The sequence below is a fragment of the Procambarus clarkii genome, chromosome 94, assembly GCF_040958095.1.
Source record: "Procambarus clarkii isolate CNS0578487 chromosome 94, FALCON_Pclarkii_2.0, whole genome shotgun sequence".
In the NCBI taxonomy this organism is placed as follows: domain Eukaryota; kingdom Metazoa; phylum Arthropoda; class Malacostraca; order Decapoda; family Cambaridae; genus Procambarus; species Procambarus clarkii.
Genome location: NC_091243.1, coordinates 6,605,792 through 6,623,288, shown reverse-complemented (window position 1 = coordinate 6,623,288; position 17,497 = coordinate 6,605,792). Strand labels below are relative to the sequence as shown.

Genomic DNA, 17,497 nt, shown 5'->3' with positions numbered 1-17,497 from the left:
AACAAATGACAAGTAGCACGGGCTATGGTGAGCCCGTACTGAACTTACCTGGCACAGGAGCGGTGGAAAATTGCCAAGCCATCACGACTATATAGCACTGGGAAGGGGTCAGGATATGGATTTGGGATGGGGCGGGGGAAAGGAATGGTGCCCAACCATTTGAGACGGTATGGAATTGAACGCCAACCTGCATGAAAGCGAGACCGTCGCTCTAACCGTCCAACCCAAGGTGGGGGGAGGGGGGGGGTAGAAATAGCTTAAGCTACTCTATCCCTTTGAGATGTATTTTATTGTCTCAATAAACAGTAGTTGAACTTGAAGGTACATAAAGTGAAAAATATAATATACATGCATAATATAAATTATACATAAACATGTACATAAAGTGCTTCTACTGAAGCAGTTTAGTAGAAGCTGGGTAGAAAAGGGATGACATGGATAACACACATGGATGTTAGAAAGAACATTTGTAGCATAAGAGGAGTGAGTAAATTTGAACGGATTAGAGAATCAAATTAAGTAAATTATGTAGTAACGTTGACATTTAGCTTCAGGAACTGTATTAGACAACTGACAGCTTGTATGGCAGGGCTCAGGAAGTCAGCACTCGGTTCTGTTAGCCTATTGAGGCGAGCATAATGCACACAATCACACACTACATTGTTACAAGCACTGCCTCATATGACACCCCACATAAAACTGTCTTCACCCCTAGATAAGACGCTTAACGCGGCCAGGAACAATAAATAATACTTCAACACGGTTAAAAAGTAAAAAAAAAAGTTATAATCAAGTTCTTACTGATTTTATTAGATAAACTTTAGATAGAATTAACAATAAGGTAATGGCACAGAGGCTAAGTGCTCGCACACATCAGTAACACCTAGAGCACAATAATAATTACATTTAATGTCCAGAGCTATGCACTTACAGGTATACTCTCCGAAATCCACAAAGGCCGTGACGAGGATTCGAACCTGCGTCCGGGAGCATCCCAGTCTCTTGTGGATTTGTTCATTTGATGCATCACGTTAGTGTGATCTCTGTGTGGGTACAGGTATACTCTCCGAAATTTAAAACCCACCGCTTTTATAGAATAAAATATTAGTTTAGTAGTTTAGACACTACTGAGTATCTAATGAAATAAAATAGCACATAGCTAAAATGCGAAATGCTTAGTACAACATAGGCGGAACCATTGGTGCAATCTTTCCACCAATGGGATCAAAAACCCGTGACGACATAACAAATATGACGTCACATCTTTCCACCAATGGGATCAAAAACCCGTGACGACATAACAAATATGACGTCACATCTTTCCACCAATGGGATCAAAAACCCGTGACGACATAACAAATATGACGTCACATCTTTCCACCAATGGGATCAAAAACCCGTGACGACATAACAAATATGACGTCACATCTTTCCACCAATGGGATCAAAAACCCGTGACGACATAACAAATATGACGTCACATCTTTCCACCAATGGGATCAAAAACCCGTGACGACATAACAAATATGACGTCACATCTTTCCACCAATGGGATCAAAAACCCGTGACGACATAACAAATATGACGTCACATCTTTCCACCAATGGGATCAAAAACCCGTGACGACATAAATATGACGTCACAGTGACGTCATAACCTCGTGCGCATTACATATAAAACAAAATTATAATCATATTTTCGTCGGATCAGGTCAGGCCCGTCTAAGGAAAACCCATGACTTAGAAAACTTAGACTTTTCTGAGGTATCTTTTTTTCATTTCATTTCTTTATCAGGTCCTATCCACCCTATCTATACTTTTCCTAGTCCAACTAGACGGAATCTCGGAGCAAAATTTAAATTTAAAAATCACATACAACTGATTAACCGTCTGGAGATTCAGCCTCATACAAGTGTAAATGTAACGCGGAACTGTATTAATGTATTGCTGTATACCGCGTGACAAGGTGGGGGTGTGGAGAGGTATACCTCGTGATATAAGAAGCGGTATACTCAAGGAAGCCATCGCGAGAGTATACACAACATCACATCCATTTTGTGGGTGGGTGGGACACATTTCTACTGTCCCCACTCACACTTGTTTAATAATGCATAGTTTCACATTGCATTTAGTGTTCCCCCCTCTCCCCGTGCAACAATTTTTTTTTCTGTTCACAAACTCAATCAATGCCAACACACACTTTGTAGAGCTTTAGCATCCCAATTTACACGCTTCATCTATTCACACAATTCATCTATTCACATAATTCACCAATTCACTCAATTCATCTATTCACTCAATCCATATTTAATTACTGCGTATAAAAACACAATTCAAACATTAGCAAAATTTACTCAGCACAGTTCACACAAGGCCCGTTCAAACATTCGGTACACACTTTATAAACATTGCAAATTGTTGCAATGGGCATATTTGCTGCACCTATGGGCAAATTTTATGTGCACACTCATATTCCACAGTGTCACATTGTGTACACTACACATTGTCACAATGTTCACATTTGTTAAGCTCATTTCTCACGAGTCAAGCCTGGCCTCGGGCCGGGCTTGGGGGAGTAGAAGCAACTCCCTGAACCCCATCAAGCAGGTATCAAGAGGTTCATTTGGGTATGGATTATTTATACAATCGTTCACAGAAATCACAAAAATACCCAGACATGCCCAAAACATTTGTCCAGTGCATGTATATTGTGTAAATGTGAATAAATTGAGTCGATTTGTGCATTGTTTTAAAATGTATGCACTGTGTGAATGTACATGTCTTTGAATGTGTGTAATGTGTAATGGGTGTATATATATATGACTGGCAGAAGTAATATTATCTCTTTGTGCCTCCAAGATCGATCTGTTAATTCTTGGACCGCGGTTTTCTGGCAGTCAGTTGTCTAATGTACTGACTTCGAACATTGTTTTCCTCTTATATCTCCTATATAGTCTCCTATGAGGTACTTTAACACACACACACACACACACACACACACACACACACACACACACACACACACACACACACACACACACACACACACACACACACACAAAAGGTACCATTCGGGGAGGTGAAATCCTGCAAGAGTTAAATAGAGAGAGAGATCTGGGCTAAGATACTGGGGAAGATAGGAGACGCAGACGATTGTAATGCCCTTCAAATTGATCTAGATAAAATAAGTGATTGGAGCGTCAAGTGGCAAATGGAATTAAATATGAATAAATGCCATGTTATGGAATGTGGAATTGGAGAAAATAAACCTCACACAACTTGCAAATTATGTGGAAAGGAATTACTGAACTCTAATAAAGAAGACCTAGGGAGTGGTCGTGGATAGTCAGCTGTCGCCAGAGGAACACACAAAGAACATTGTGAGAGGAAGTGTATGCGTCGCTTTCCAGCTTCAGACTTGCTTTTAATTATATGGATGGTGAAATGCCGGAAACCAGCAACTTCACGAACAAGACGACACGGATTCATGTAAAGGAAACAAAAGTGCCGAAACAGAGTTGTAGACGGTTGGAACAAGCTAAGTGAGAAGGTGGTGGAGGCCAAGACCGTCAGTAGTTTCAAAGCGTTATACGACAAAGAGTGCTGGGAAGACGGGACACCACGAGCGTAGCTCTCATCCTGTAACTACACTTAGGTGTAGTTACAGGATGAGATAAGTTACAAACGCATAGACACGCACACGCCCGGGTTCGATTCCCGGCGTAGGCGGAAACAAATGGACAAAGTTTCTTTCACCCTCATGCTCTTTTCACATAGTAAATAGGTACCTGGGAGTTACAGCTGCTACGGGCTGCTTCCTGGGGATGTGTGTATGTACTCACCTAGTTCTGCTTGCGGGGGTTGAGCTTTAGCTCTTTGGTTCTGCCTCTTAACCGTCAATCTACTGGTGTACTGAGCTTCTCGACCTCTATCATATCTACATTTGAAACTGTGTATGAAGTCTGCCAGCACTACATCACTTCCTAATGCATTCCATTTAATGTGTCTGTGGCTCATTTGGGTACCTCAGCTTCCACCTGTGTCCCCTTGTGTGTGTACCACCCGTGTTAAATAATCCCACCCTTGTCTACCCTGTCAATTCCCCTGAGAATTTTGTATGTGGTGATCATGGCTCCTCGAGTTTTTCTGTCTTCCAGCGACGTGAGGTGCAGTTCACGCAGCCTTTCCTCATAACTCATGCCTCTTAGTTATGGGACTAGTCTAGTGACATACCTCTGAACTTTTTCCAGCTTCGTCTTGTGCTTGACAAGGTATGGGCTCCATGTTGGGGCCGCATACTCCAGGATTGGTCTTACATCAGTGTCAGGCCTCCTATTTCCTGTGCCTAGTTTCAAACCCTTACATTTACGTGGGTTGAACTCTAGTAGCTATTTGTTGGACCATTCCTTCAGCTTGTCTAGGTCATCTTCTAGCCTCGTACTATCTTCCTCTATCTTGATCCTCCTCATAATTTTTGCATCATCAGCAAACATTGAGAGGAACGAGTCTATACCTTCTGGGAGATCATTTACATATATTAGAAACAGTATAGTGTGTGTGTACTCAGAGTTATGCTTGCGGGAGTTGAGCTCTGGCTCTTTGGTCCTGCCTCTCAACTGTCAATCAACTGGTGTACAGATTCTTGAGCCTACTGGGCTCTATCATATCTACATTTAAAACTGTGTATGGAGTCAGCCTCCACCACATCACTGCCTAATGCATTCCACCTGTTAACTACTCTGACACTGATTTTTTTTTCTAGTGTGTGTGTGTGTGTCTGTTAGAGAAATATATGTAGTAGATATAATAGAGGGAAAATAGATTGGTTAGAAAGGCGGGATCTAAGTGTTATTAGCTCGATTCTACAGACACAAATGGTAAACACACGTCCACATGCACACACACACACACACACACACACACACACACACACACACACACACACACACACACACACACACACACACACACACACACACACACACACACACTTGCACAAACAAACATGCACACGTTAGGGGCCTGACGGCTGAGTGGACAGCGCTCGGAATTCGTAGTCCTAGGGTCCGGGAATCGATCCTCAGCGGAGGCGGAAGCAAATGGGCAGAGTTTCTTTCACTCTGATGCACCTGTTCATCTAGCAGTAAATAGGTACCTGTGAGTTAGACAGCTGCTACGGGCTGCTTCCTGTGTGTGTGTGTGGGGGGGATCAGTTAATTGATTGACAGTCGAGAGGCGGGCCCAAAGAGCCAGAGGTCAACCCCCTCAAGCACAACTAGGTGAGTACACATTTTCTGATCTGGCAAATTTTGCCTAACAGGATTGATTGCTTCCCATGACCTGGCGAGAACAATCGGGCAAGAAAGAAAGGGGCGGGCAGACAGCATATTTTTCGACTGCCAGAAAGCCTTTGACACAGTACCCCGTAGGAGACTTGTGCATGAGCTGGGTATGCAGGGAGGAGTACATGGGAAGGTGCTCCATTGGGTAAGGGAGTACTTAAGCAACAGAGGACGAGTCACTCGGGTGTACGTGCATTGTGTGAGTGTGTGTGTATGCATTGTGTGAGTGTTTGCATTGTGTGAGTGAGTGTGTGTGTTACTCACCTAATTGCACTCACCTAATTGTGCTTGCGGGGGTTGGGCTCTGGCTCTTTGGTCCCGCCTCTCAACCGTCAATCAACAGGTGTACAGGTTCCTGAGCCTATTGGGCTCTATCATATCTATGCTTGAAACTGACCTGTGTTTGAGTGTGTGTGTGTATGCATTGTGTGTGTGTGTGTGTGTGTGTGTGTGTGTGTGTGTGTGTGTGTGTGTGTGTGTGTGTGTGTGTGTGTGTGTGTGTGTGTACTCACCTAATTGTGCTTGCGGGGGTTGAGCTTTGGCTCTTTGGTCCCGAGACCAATGAGCCAAAGACTTTGTGTGTGTGTGTGTGTGTGTGTGTGTGTGTGTGTGTGTGTGTGTGTGTGTGTGTGTGTGTGTGTGTGTGTGTGTGTGTGTGTAAGCATTGTGTGAGTGTGTGTATGCATTGCCAGCCTCGCATATGCCGCAGATGTTGTTATTTTTATGTGGGCTTCAGGAGACAGATTTGGTGTGATATCAACTCCTAGATCTTTCTCTCTGTCTGTTTAATGAAGTACTTCATTTCCTATTCTGTACCCTGTGCCTGGTCTCCTGTTTCCACCGCCTAGTTTCATTACTTTGCATTTACTCAGGTTGAGCTTTAGCAGCTATTTGTTGGACCATTCATTCAGTCTGTCTAGGTCATCTTGTAGCCTCCTACTATCATGCTCTATTTCAATCCTCATAATTTTTGCATCGTCAGCAAACATTGAGAGAAATGAGTCTATACTCTCTGGGAGATCATTTACATATATCAGAAACAGTATAGGTCCAAGGACTGACCCCTGCGGGACTCCACTTGTGACGACTCCCCAATCTGAGACTTCACCCCCTCACAGTGTCTCGTTGTCTTTTGTTACTTAGGTACTCCCTTATCCAATGGAGTACTTTCCCTTTCACTCAAGCCTGCATCTCCAGCTTTTCCACTAGCCTCTTGTGTGGCACTGTATCAAACTTTCTGGCAATCCAAAAATATGCAGTCTGCCCACCCCTCTCTTTCTTGCCTGTTTTTTGTTACCTGGTTGTAGAATTCAATTAACCCTGTGAGGCAGGACTTGTCATCCTTGAACCCATGTTGATGCAGTGTTACAAAGTTGTTTCGCTCCAGATGTTCCACTAACTTTCTTTGCACAATCTTCTCCATAAGCTTGCATTTACTTGCATTGCCTCCTGTCTCTCCCCCTTGTATATCAGGACTACAGTTGCCGTCTTCCAAATTTTTGGCAGTTCACCTGTTACCAGTGATTTGTTATATGCCACGGAGAGTGGCAGGCACAGTGCTTCTGCTCCTTCATTTAGTATCCATGGCAATATTCCATCCAGGCCTATAGCCTTTGTTACATCCAACTCTAGCAAAAGCTTCCTTACATCCTCACTGGTAATCTCAAATTCCTCTAGTGGTGCCTGGTTAACTATTCCTTCTCTTATCTCTGGAGCTTCTCTTTGCTATAGTGACTTCCTGGAATTTCTTATTAAGTTACTTGCACACTTCTTTGTCGTTTGTAGTGAATCTGTCTACTCCTATCCTCAGTTTCATTACCTGTTCATTCACTGTTGTCTTACTCCGGATGTGGCTGTGCAGCAATTTGGGTTGAGTCTTAGCCTTGCTCGCTATGTCGTTTTCATATTGCCCTTCTGCCTCTCTTCTCACCCTGATGTATTCATTCCTAGCTCTCTGGTACCCTTCTCTGCTCTCAAGTGTCCTGTTATTTCTATAGTTTCTCCATGCTCTTTTACTTTGTTGCTTAGCTAGCTTACATCTCTGATCAAACCATGGGTTTCTCATCTGCATTTCAATTTTTACCTTTTGGGCCGGGATAATCTTTTCTACTGTCTCCTTACACTTCTGCGTGATGTATTCCATCATGTCTTGGGCCGTCTTTCCCCTAGAGTGTGAGTGTGTGTATGCACAGTCATGCAATGCCAATATCTCCCTCTCTCTCCCACCCCAATATCTCCCTCTCTCTCCCACCCCAATATCTCCCTCTCTCTCCAACCCTCAATATCTCCCTCTCCCCCCCACCCTCAATATCTCCCTCTCCCCCCCACCCTCAATATCTCCCTCTCCCCCCCACCCTCAATATCTCCCTCTCCCCCCCACCCTCAATATCTCCCTCTCCCCCCACCCTCAATATCTCCCTCTCCCCCCACCCTCAATATCTCCCTCTCCCCCCACCCTCAATATCTCCCTCTCCCCCCCCACCCTCAATATCTCTCTCTCTCCCCCCCTCAACATCTCCCTCTCTCCCCCCCTCAATATCTCCCTCTCTCCCCCCCTCAATATCTACCTCTCTCCCCCCCTCAATATCTCCCTCTCTCCCCCTCAATATCTCCCTCTCTCCCCCCTCAATATCTCCCTCTCTCCCCCCCTCAATATTCCCTCTCTCCCTCTCCTCAATATCTCCCTCTCTCCCCCCCTCAATATCTCCCTCTCTCCCCCCTCAATATCTCCCTCTCTCCCCCCCTCAATATCTCCCTCTCTCCCCCCCTCAATATCTCCCTCTCTCCCCCCCTCAATATCTCCCTCTCTCCCCCCCTCAATATCTCCCTCTCTCCCCCCCTCAATATCTCCCTCTCTCCCCCCCTCAATATCTCCCTCTCTCCCCCCTCAATATCTCCCTCTCTCCCCCCCTCAATATCTCCCTCTCTCCCCCCTCAATATCTCCCTCTCTCCCCCCCTCAATATCTCCCTCTCTCCCCCCTCAATATCTCCCTCTCTCCCCCCCTCAATATCTCCCTCTCTCCCCCCCTCAATATCTCCCTCTCTCCCCCCCTCAATATCTCCCTCTCTCCCCCCCTCAATATCTCCCTCTCTCCCCCCTCAATATCTCCCTCTCTCCCCCCCTCAATATCTCCCTCTCTCCCCCCCTCAATATCTCCCTCTCTCCCCCCTCAATATCTCCCTCTCTCCCCCCGCTCAATATCTCCCTCTCTCCCCCCGCTCAATATCTCCCTCTCCCCCCCTCAATATCTCCCTCTCCCCCCTCAATATCTCCCTCTCCCCCCTCAATATCTCCCTCTCCCCCCCTCAATATCTCCCTCTCCCCCCCTCAATATCTCCCTCTCCCCCCCTCAATATCTCCCTCTCCCCCCCTCAATATCTCCCTCTCCCCCCCTCAATATCTCCCTCTCCCCCCCCTCAATATCTCCCTCTCCCCCCCCTCAATATCTCCCTCTCCCCCCCTCAATATCTCCCTCTCCACCCCTCAATATCTCCCTCTCTCCCCCCCTCAATATCTCCCTCTCTCCCCCCCTCAATATCTCCCTCTCTCCCCCCTCAATATCTCCCTCTCTCCCCCCCTCAATATCTCCCTCTCTCCCCCCTCAATATCTCCCTCTCTCCCCCCCCCAATATCTCCCTCTCTCCCCCCCTCAATATCTCCCTCTCTCCCCCCCTCAATATCTCCCTCTCTCCCCCCCTCAATATCTCCCTCTCTCCCCCCTCAATATCTCCCTCTCTCCCCCCCTCAATGTCTCCCTCTCTCCCCCCCCTCAATGTCTCCCTCTCTCCCCCCCTCAATGTCTCCCTCTCTCCCCCCTCAATATCTCCCTCTCTCCCCCCTCAATATCTCCCTCTCTCCCCCCCCTCAATATCTCCCTCTCTCCCCCCCTCAATATCTCCCTCTCTCCCCCCCTCAATATCTCCCTCTCTCCCCCCCTCAATATCTCCCTCTCTCCCCCCCTCAATATCTCCCTCTCTCCCCCCCTCAATATCTCCCTCTCTCCCCCCCTCAATATCTCCCTCTCTCCCCCCCCTCAATATCTCCCTCTCTCCCCCCCTCAATATCTCCCTCTCTCCCCCCCTCAATATCTCCCTCTCTCCCCCCCTCAATAGCTCCCTCTCTCCCCCCCTCAATATCTCCCTCTCTCCCCCCCTCAATATCTCCCTCTCTCCCCCCCTCAATATCTCCCTCTCTCCCCCCCTCAATATCTCCCTCTCTCCCCCCCTCAATATCTCCCTCTCTCCCCCCCTCAATATCTCCCTCTCTCCCCCCCTCAATATCTCCCTCTCTCCCCCCCTCAATATCTCCCTCTCTCCCCCCCTCAATATCTCCCTCTCTCCCCCCCTCAATATCTCCCTCTCTCCCCCCCTCAATATCTCCCTCTCTCCCCCCCTCAATATCTCCCTCTCTCCCCCCCTCAATATCTCCCTCTCTCCCCCCCTCAATATCTCCCTCTCTCCCCCCCTCAATATCTCCCTCTCTCCCCCCTCAATATCTCCCTCTCTCCCCCCCTCAATATCTCCCTCTCTCCCCCCCTCAATATCTCCCTCTCTCCCCCCCTCAATATCTCCCTCTCCCCCCCTCAATATCTCCCTCTCTCCCCCCTCAATATCTCCCTCTCTCCCCCCCTCAATATCTCCCTCTCTCCCCCCCTCAATATCTCCCTCTCTCCCCCCCTCAATATCTCCCTCTCTCCCCCCCTCAATATCTCCCTCTCTCCCCCCCTCAATATCTCCCTCTCTCCCCCCCCTCAATATCTCCCTCTCTCCCCCCCTCAATATCTCCCTCTCCCCCCCTCAATATCTCCCTCTCTCCCCCCTCAATATCTCCCTCTCTCCCCCCCTCAATATCTCCCTCTCCCCCCCCCCCAATATCTCCCTCTCCCCCCCCCCCCTCAATATCTCCCTCTCCCCCCCCCCCTCAATATCTCCCTCTCCCCCCCCCCAATATCTCCCTCTCCCCCCCTCCCCCAATATCTCCCCCCTCTCCCCCCCAATATCTCCCTCTCTCTCATTCGTCTCCATATGGACTCTGTGATCTGGCTCTCATCTCACTGCTCTCATAGTTTCATTGTCTGGATTGCAGGGAGGCTGTTTCGGGCCCTTCTGTCATGGGGCTGAACTCTGTATGTAGTTTGTCTATCTTCTGGTTTCTCAGAAGTTGGTTCGCGTGTGCAATGTGTCAGACATGTCACACACATTCTCTCGTTCTTGTTCCTGTGCTGTGCAGTGGATAGTTCAGGATGTGTCCTTCCATTGTCTTTGTGAAACTTTTGGTTACCCTGCATGTTGGACCTCTTCATGTAGACATGAATTTGGGAGGTTTCTGGTTTTACATGGCTGTTTTCATTTTGCAAGGCTTTCATGATGGATGTTTTTCACTTTAGACTGGGGTCTGCGATTTCCTTTATCTCTTTCCACTGGTTCAGTGCCTCCTCCCTGTTCTGTCCAGATTGAAGATGTTTCTGGCAATGTGTTTCATCTGGCTCCTTGGTGGCTGACTCAGCCTTGCTTCTGGCTTTTCTGACTATCCAAACCCCATGTATTTTCCCACATCTCTGATTGTTTCAGAGGATCAATTGGGAGATGTTCCTTGATGATTCAAGGCTCTCCACTAGTCTTTGCATTTTGACAGTCTAATTTACCGCCACCTATATGAAGGTCAGGTGTCTGATCATATGATGTCGCGCCAGTGACTGCTGAGCGGCAGCATGAAGTTGTTTGATGATCTTTTCATAGTATTGTCTCCTCATTGCCTGTTTTCTGTGAACTCAATCTGGTCGACTTGTCTTTCTATCTTGGCTGTTTGTTGATAGGCATCCTATGCCTCATACCCCTGCACTGTCACTTCCTGTGTGTTCGTCTTCTTTGGTTTTTAATGTTGACATTTTTTATTCACCATTTCAGAGGTTGTTTCATACCTTTTTCTCCTACAGCCTGCTACTTTTTTGCCTGCGCCTCTTTGTTCTTTGTATTGTATAGTTGTTTTCTATCATATTCTGATTTTTGTTTGTCCTCTTTGGCTCTCTTCTTTGAAGTGGTGTTTGTTGGCTCTCACATCTGGCTGTAGGGTTTGGGAGCTTCCTGCTCTCCTTTGAAGGCAGGAGTTTTGTTCTTTTAATTCTGGGACATTGTCTTTGTCTGGAGCCATTGTCTTCCTTTAAGCTATTAATGTGATGGGTTGAGGTTGCATTCTCTTGGATTACTAGACATTCCTCCCCTCTTACATTGGTAATCACTTTTTGTGTGTGTGTGCTCTATTTTGAGATAGCTCAGGGAGTAACTGAGAGGTGCTTTCCCAGAAGTCCTACATGAAACACTTCTTTCAGATGGGTTTCCTAGGTAGTTCCTCATTCCTACTTTTCCCACTACAGTACTGTACTTGGGTTTCAGTGGGTATTCAAAAGCTGATGATGAAGATTTCCAGATGCTGCTCATCTGAAATCGATGAAAAAATATAACTTGAAAGGTTTTGCGTTTATGGGAATACTACTACAGGAAATTGTAGAACAAAGAACTTTGCACACACAGGATGTGAAAATGGAGAGAATTGATCAGAAATTGAATTTTTTATTAGATCTCAAAGTTGAAAATCTTGTTCAGAGAAAAATGAAGTTCAAGTTCTCGACATTATATATGATCGTTCTACATTTTGGATTTCCTTGTAAGTTTTAATAAACATTACTTGGCAATGTTTGTTAAAACGTATTATTTCGTGTTATATTCCCCATATTTGTATATTCGTATTATATTTCCCCATATTCGTATTCCAATATGTGACAGTTATAGGTCAGTGTGTGTTGAAACAAAGTCAAGAAAAAATTACCCCCCCAAGAAACAAAATATAGGGATAAGGATAATGGGTTAAGGGATATATAAGTATGCTTTATATAAATGAAAAAGTTCTCATCTGGTCCCCATTCAGCAAAAACAACCTAAAAAGACACAGAAAATAGAATTATCTGTGAATAACTTGGCCAAAAAAAATTAAGTCAAGTTCTGTCACCTGTGGTTGATTTACATGTTGACCAATTTTTGTCCAACTTCATATCCGTAGTAATGGGTGTACATTCTCCAAGATGTAGAAGCCACAACAAAATCAGATGAGAAACAAAGGAGAGAGAAAAAAAAATTACTCCCCCCCCCCCATCCAAAAAAAAAAATTGGACATGAGTAATACTGTATTGGGATTAGGCAATGTATTTATATGATATATAATAAAATGCAGCAAAATAACATACTCATTATTATTTGTGTGAAATTTTGCTCTCCAGGTGGCAATCAGCAATGCTAGAAGGCACCAGCTGCATATTCACTTTATAGACCCTCCTTACAAGTACTATTCTTCTTGTCACTGTATTATTCATGAGTTCCACTAACTAGGTGTTATTGTTATCATCAGTACCGGTTGCACATATTTTTTCTTTTTTAAATTTGTATAAAATCCATTTTTTAACATATTGGATGAAATTTTCATGACACTGATGTAAAATAACTTTAGATCTGTTTAACATGTTACACTATACAGTACAGTATTTCATAGTTGAACAAATATTTTTGCATATGTCGGCCACTTAAGCTATCTTGCCTAGTAATAGTAGTATGGGGCATCAGGCAATGGCACGAGGCCCTTACTATGGATAACAAAGCCGAAATATTATAGAACGTGATCGTGGCTTTGGAGACGCATTGCTAGCAGAGGTATTGTACAACTAGTGGGTGAAGCAAATGTCACATGACGTGCTGCATAATTATCCAGGTACTGGTATATGTTACATTAAGTGTGAAGAAGTTTAACCCTTGCACTGCTACAATCACTCTGCAATTTGCACCTGTGCACTCAAATTACCATATGCGATTGATCTTTGAGATTGATCCTTCTTTTTTTTTTCATGCATACTAGGATGTTGGACTTTTAAATATTATAGCAGTTCAGGGTTAATCATGAAGTGCCCAATTAGTATAATATTTGGAGTTTGGTTTTCATTTTAGTCTCATTACCTTGTGTCTAGAGGCCTGGTCGAAGACTGGGCCGCAGGGATGCTAAGCCCCGAAGTCATCACAAGGTAGGGTTTTAATGTACAGGTACTTTAGTCACTTGGGAAAACAGTGTTCCTAAGTGAGTTATGGGATTTGCCATTTTTTGTTGTGTATGTAAAGTTTAACAAGTTTCATATGATATAGAATGTCAAACGATATTTTCTTTTAATACTGTATTTCTAATGGCAGAATATTCTCTCCTCCTTTTTTGGTGCAGTAGTAAGCAGCACATGATCGCCATGGGTAGTGACCAACACTTTTGCCTGCGGTGGAACAACTTTCACAGCAACATTGCCACATCATTTGAGCATCTGCGTGACCATGAAGACTTTGTGGACGTGACACTGGCATGTGAGGGGCGCAGTCTGAAAGCTCACAAAGTGGTGCTTTCAGCCTGCTCCCCCTACTTCAGAAATTTGCTCAAGGTAGGGACTGCTAGAGTGTGTATTGGCTATGCAGTAAATTCTCATGAGGTTCTTTCTAACTTGAACAGCACAAATTGTGTGTGATGCCACAGACATGTTTTGTTTGCTGCATAGACTTCTATTGCCCTTTTCTCCACATTTTGTTTGACTTTATACAACATTTTGAGATTATTTATTCCAGTCTAAAAACTATTTTATGAAACAAATATGGTTATACTGTGCAGTATCTCTTTGTATCAAGGCTATGTAATATAAAGGGCTCAAGTGGAATTTTCATTGTCCTTTCTGTAAGTGTAGGCATAGAGGAAAGAGCTTGACTACTAGTAACAGATATTTAGATTTCAACGTTATTTATTTATTTAATTTTACTTTGAATACTATCACTGTTGTTCATAATACACATTTTAGTGTAAGGTTCTGTATTTTCCACCTTTGTCTCTGGCTCCTGAATGTTCCTCATGTAATTGTGAGTGCGGCCAAATTCTTTACCATACAAAAAGTTCCCTAATGCGACCGTGATAAACATGGTGTGGGTTGGTATAAGTTTTACGTGTTATACACGTTTGAATGAATTATATTCTTGCATCATGATACCTTCCAGATGTTTCTTTTTCTATTTTTTTATATTTTTTTGGACTCTTGCATCATGGTCCCTCCTAATCATTCTGTAGTGCAGATTTCATGTAATACTAAATTTTTCATAAAGCATCTGTCCCTCATTCTGCACAAGGGCTTGTTGTATATACGTATACAGTATCTTTATTGTTTTATGTGCAGTTTCTTGACAGTTTCATAAATTTTAAAATGTTTGTGCTTACTTTTTTGCTTAAATTTTACAAATTGTTAATCTTTTTTTCAGCAAAATCCTTGCCAACACCCCATCATAATTTTACGAGATGTGGCATATGTGGATATGTCGGCTCTTCTGAGCTTTGTGTATCAAGGTGAAGTATATGTGTCACAAGATAGACTCACAACCTTTTTACGCACAGCTGAGATGCTCCACATTAAGGGACTTACAGAACAAAATCAGCAGCAGTCTCACATAGCGGCACACCAGTTACAAAGAGATCAGGTAAGTGGCCGAGGGGCGTGCTGAAATAAAATAATCTTCACATTATAGTATATAATTGTTTACATTGTTAGATTAGGCCAGTATCTCAATATAGCTTTTGCTAGGCTTTTTATTTAATTATACAAATACTGTATTTAAATACAGTATCTGTTTTGAGCATTTATAGTGTAAATACTTATAAAATATTTCGTCTGAATAATATGGGGCTTTTTTTCTACCCTATGAATGTTAAATCTAGAATATCGGTTTATTGCTATTATTTGTACTGTATTTATCAAATTTTATTTGTTACTGTTTGACTGTACTGTGCATTTAACCATCTATAAATGATATATGATGAATGCCTTGTTTTATCTAGACGCTTTCCTCTCCAGACATTTTAGATACGATAGTTTCATTGACTACTGTTTCTTCATTCTTTGCTTTTCCTTGGTTCTGTTTCTTCATGTTTCTTCCCTTTGTGTTTCTCACTTGCATGTTTTTGTCAATAACAAGCATTATTTTCTGGGAGGAGCCTCCCTTGGTGGATTCCTGATGTGGGGAGCCATCTTGTCAAGGTGGCTCCCCCAGTAGTGGGTCACATCAGTTTACTGAGAGTCCAGTCACTGGGGGACCAGAGCAAGAACCTGGCCCTCGCATCACAAAGGTACAGAGAGCAGGGGACTATTATCATCGCCCTCACTGAGAAAGCATTAGAAAATCAGTAAAGATTTTCAGATATCTGCAAGGTTCATAGGAAACAAAGCCCCTAAATGGCTAAACAACTCTGCAAACTATTCAGGTGACACAATTGATTCTCCTCTAACTAACGTGAACCCATTAGTACCGATAACTGCCACCAGGTGGCCCAGAACCCCAGCCCTCGCCTACTCTGCTGGTCAGTCCTGTTGCTGATGTGTTTGTGTAAACACAATGTAGTAATGCTTTGAGTCATCATCTGTTGCAGTGAGTCCCACTGCTCCTCAGCTAAGTGCTGGCTGTCCTTCAGATTTTGTCCTGAGGAGACCATTTGGTTGTGTTTTTGTTCTTTATTTTGATATTTACTTCACATGTGTGTGTTTTCCTCTCCGCTTGGTTGTATTTTCTTTGCTTGTTTTGCTCAAAGTTCCCTTCTCTGAGTGCTCATTTAGTGTTACCCATGCACTAACAGTTCTCTGGTATGTTCTGGAGTTTACCCCATGAGAGGTCTGGCCACTGGGGTGGACAACCTTGTCCTAGGAAGTTCATGAATTGTTGACTCTTCTGTGTAGGCCCTGGGTTGAGGGTATCCTATTTGAGTGGGTTGTGCTAGGATACACACACATGCATGGTTTATATGGCACACCATGGGCACCCTTCAAAGCCCCATTGTTATGGGCTGCATTTGGTGTCTGTTCTTTTGGTTGAGAGTCCCCTAGTGCCTTGGTGTCCTGCTTGGCTAGCTGCCTTTAGATCCTGGTAAGTTCCTTATACATCTGTGGACATGGCTCGTGAAGGTTCAACCTGTTGAGCCCACACTTGTTGTTGTGAGTTTGTAGGGGTGTTCGTTGGTCCTGCTTCTGACCAATGATTCTTTGCTTCTGCTGTGCTGCCTGTTGGGACACCTACAATCCAGTCCTGCAATGTATGTGTTTGCTAAGACTGTGTTCTCTAAACCTGCTTCACATTAGGAAGCTTACAAGGCACCTGTCACTTTACAGGTTAGGTTTACCTTTCTTTGGGTATCCTCCTTGGGATGATGCCTTTCTGTCTAAGGTGAGGAATATGGCTACCCTGGGGTCAACATGGCTAGCTTCTTGAGACTGAAGGTGAGCTCAAGGATAGGCCATGAGTGACCTTCAGCCCTTCCTAGATGTTGGTACATTCGGCAAAGGGTTATTTGCTTTGGGTAAGGGGGGAGGATGGTATTTCTTATTCCTCCTTCAATGTATGAGTGTGATTACTCTGCAGCTCCTCTCTTGGTTCGATTCTGTGTCATCAATGCCTTGGATTGCTCCTATTTCTGGAGGTTTCTGTTGTCCCACTTTTTGGTGTCTGTGGGTATTTCAGTACCTGTGTAATTTGGACCTCACTTCATTAATAAACATGTCCTCATTTAAATTTGGGTCTGCTTCAGCTTATTGAATGCCTGAATGATGGGAAGCGAGTTCCATCTTTCAGGTGTTCTTTGAGGACACTCCTTATTCTTCACTCAACTGCCTGTTTGCTCTGCACTTCCTACAGGAAGTGTGGAGTGTAGTTTCTTACAAAGAAAGCTTCCTATAGTTAAAGGAAGCTCTCATCCTGTAACTACACTTGGGTAATTACTTGCGTTCTTTTCTTCTTTCCTCTCTTCCTCGTACCCTCAAATTCTCTTGAATACACTCCTCACCATCTTATTAGTCTGTTCATTCAACATGACCAATCCATCATAATATGCTCTCCTCAAGTTTGCTTTCAAACGACTTTGACACACATCATTCTACAAGATTTTCATTCTTGCTATACAGTACTGTATTTTCATAACATCACACAAACTTCTCCTTTTTTCAATTTCTACTGGCAAAATTTTGTATCTTGCATTGTTTCACATCTGTACATGAGGGTAGATAATGCTACTCTGTTGTGCAGCTTCCTGACTGCATCTCTTCCTATAT

The 17,497-nt window shown here is 44.1% G+C and overlaps 1 protein-coding gene across 16 annotated transcripts in view; it reads left to right on the top strand.

Moving 5' to 3' along the window:
- The window catches only part of LOC123747268 (protein bric-a-brac 1), a 169,323-nt gene that overhangs the window by 49,960 nt on the left and 101,866 nt on the right, over positions 1 to 17,497 (top strand). For 11 of the 16 annotated variants that reach the window (XM_045729316.2, XM_045729315.2, XM_045729324.2 and 8 more), the window contains exons 2-3: positions 13,600 to 13,807; positions 14,667 to 14,882. In XM_045729316.2, coding sequence (XP_045585272.1) covers positions 13,600 to 13,807; positions 14,667 to 14,882 — 424 coding nt within the window. The remainder of the gene's footprint in view (positions 1 to 13,599; positions 13,808 to 14,666; positions 14,883 to 17,497) is intronic. The other 5 variants (XM_069319891.1, XM_045729319.2, XM_045729313.2 and 2 more) reach the window with 1 other exon arrangement.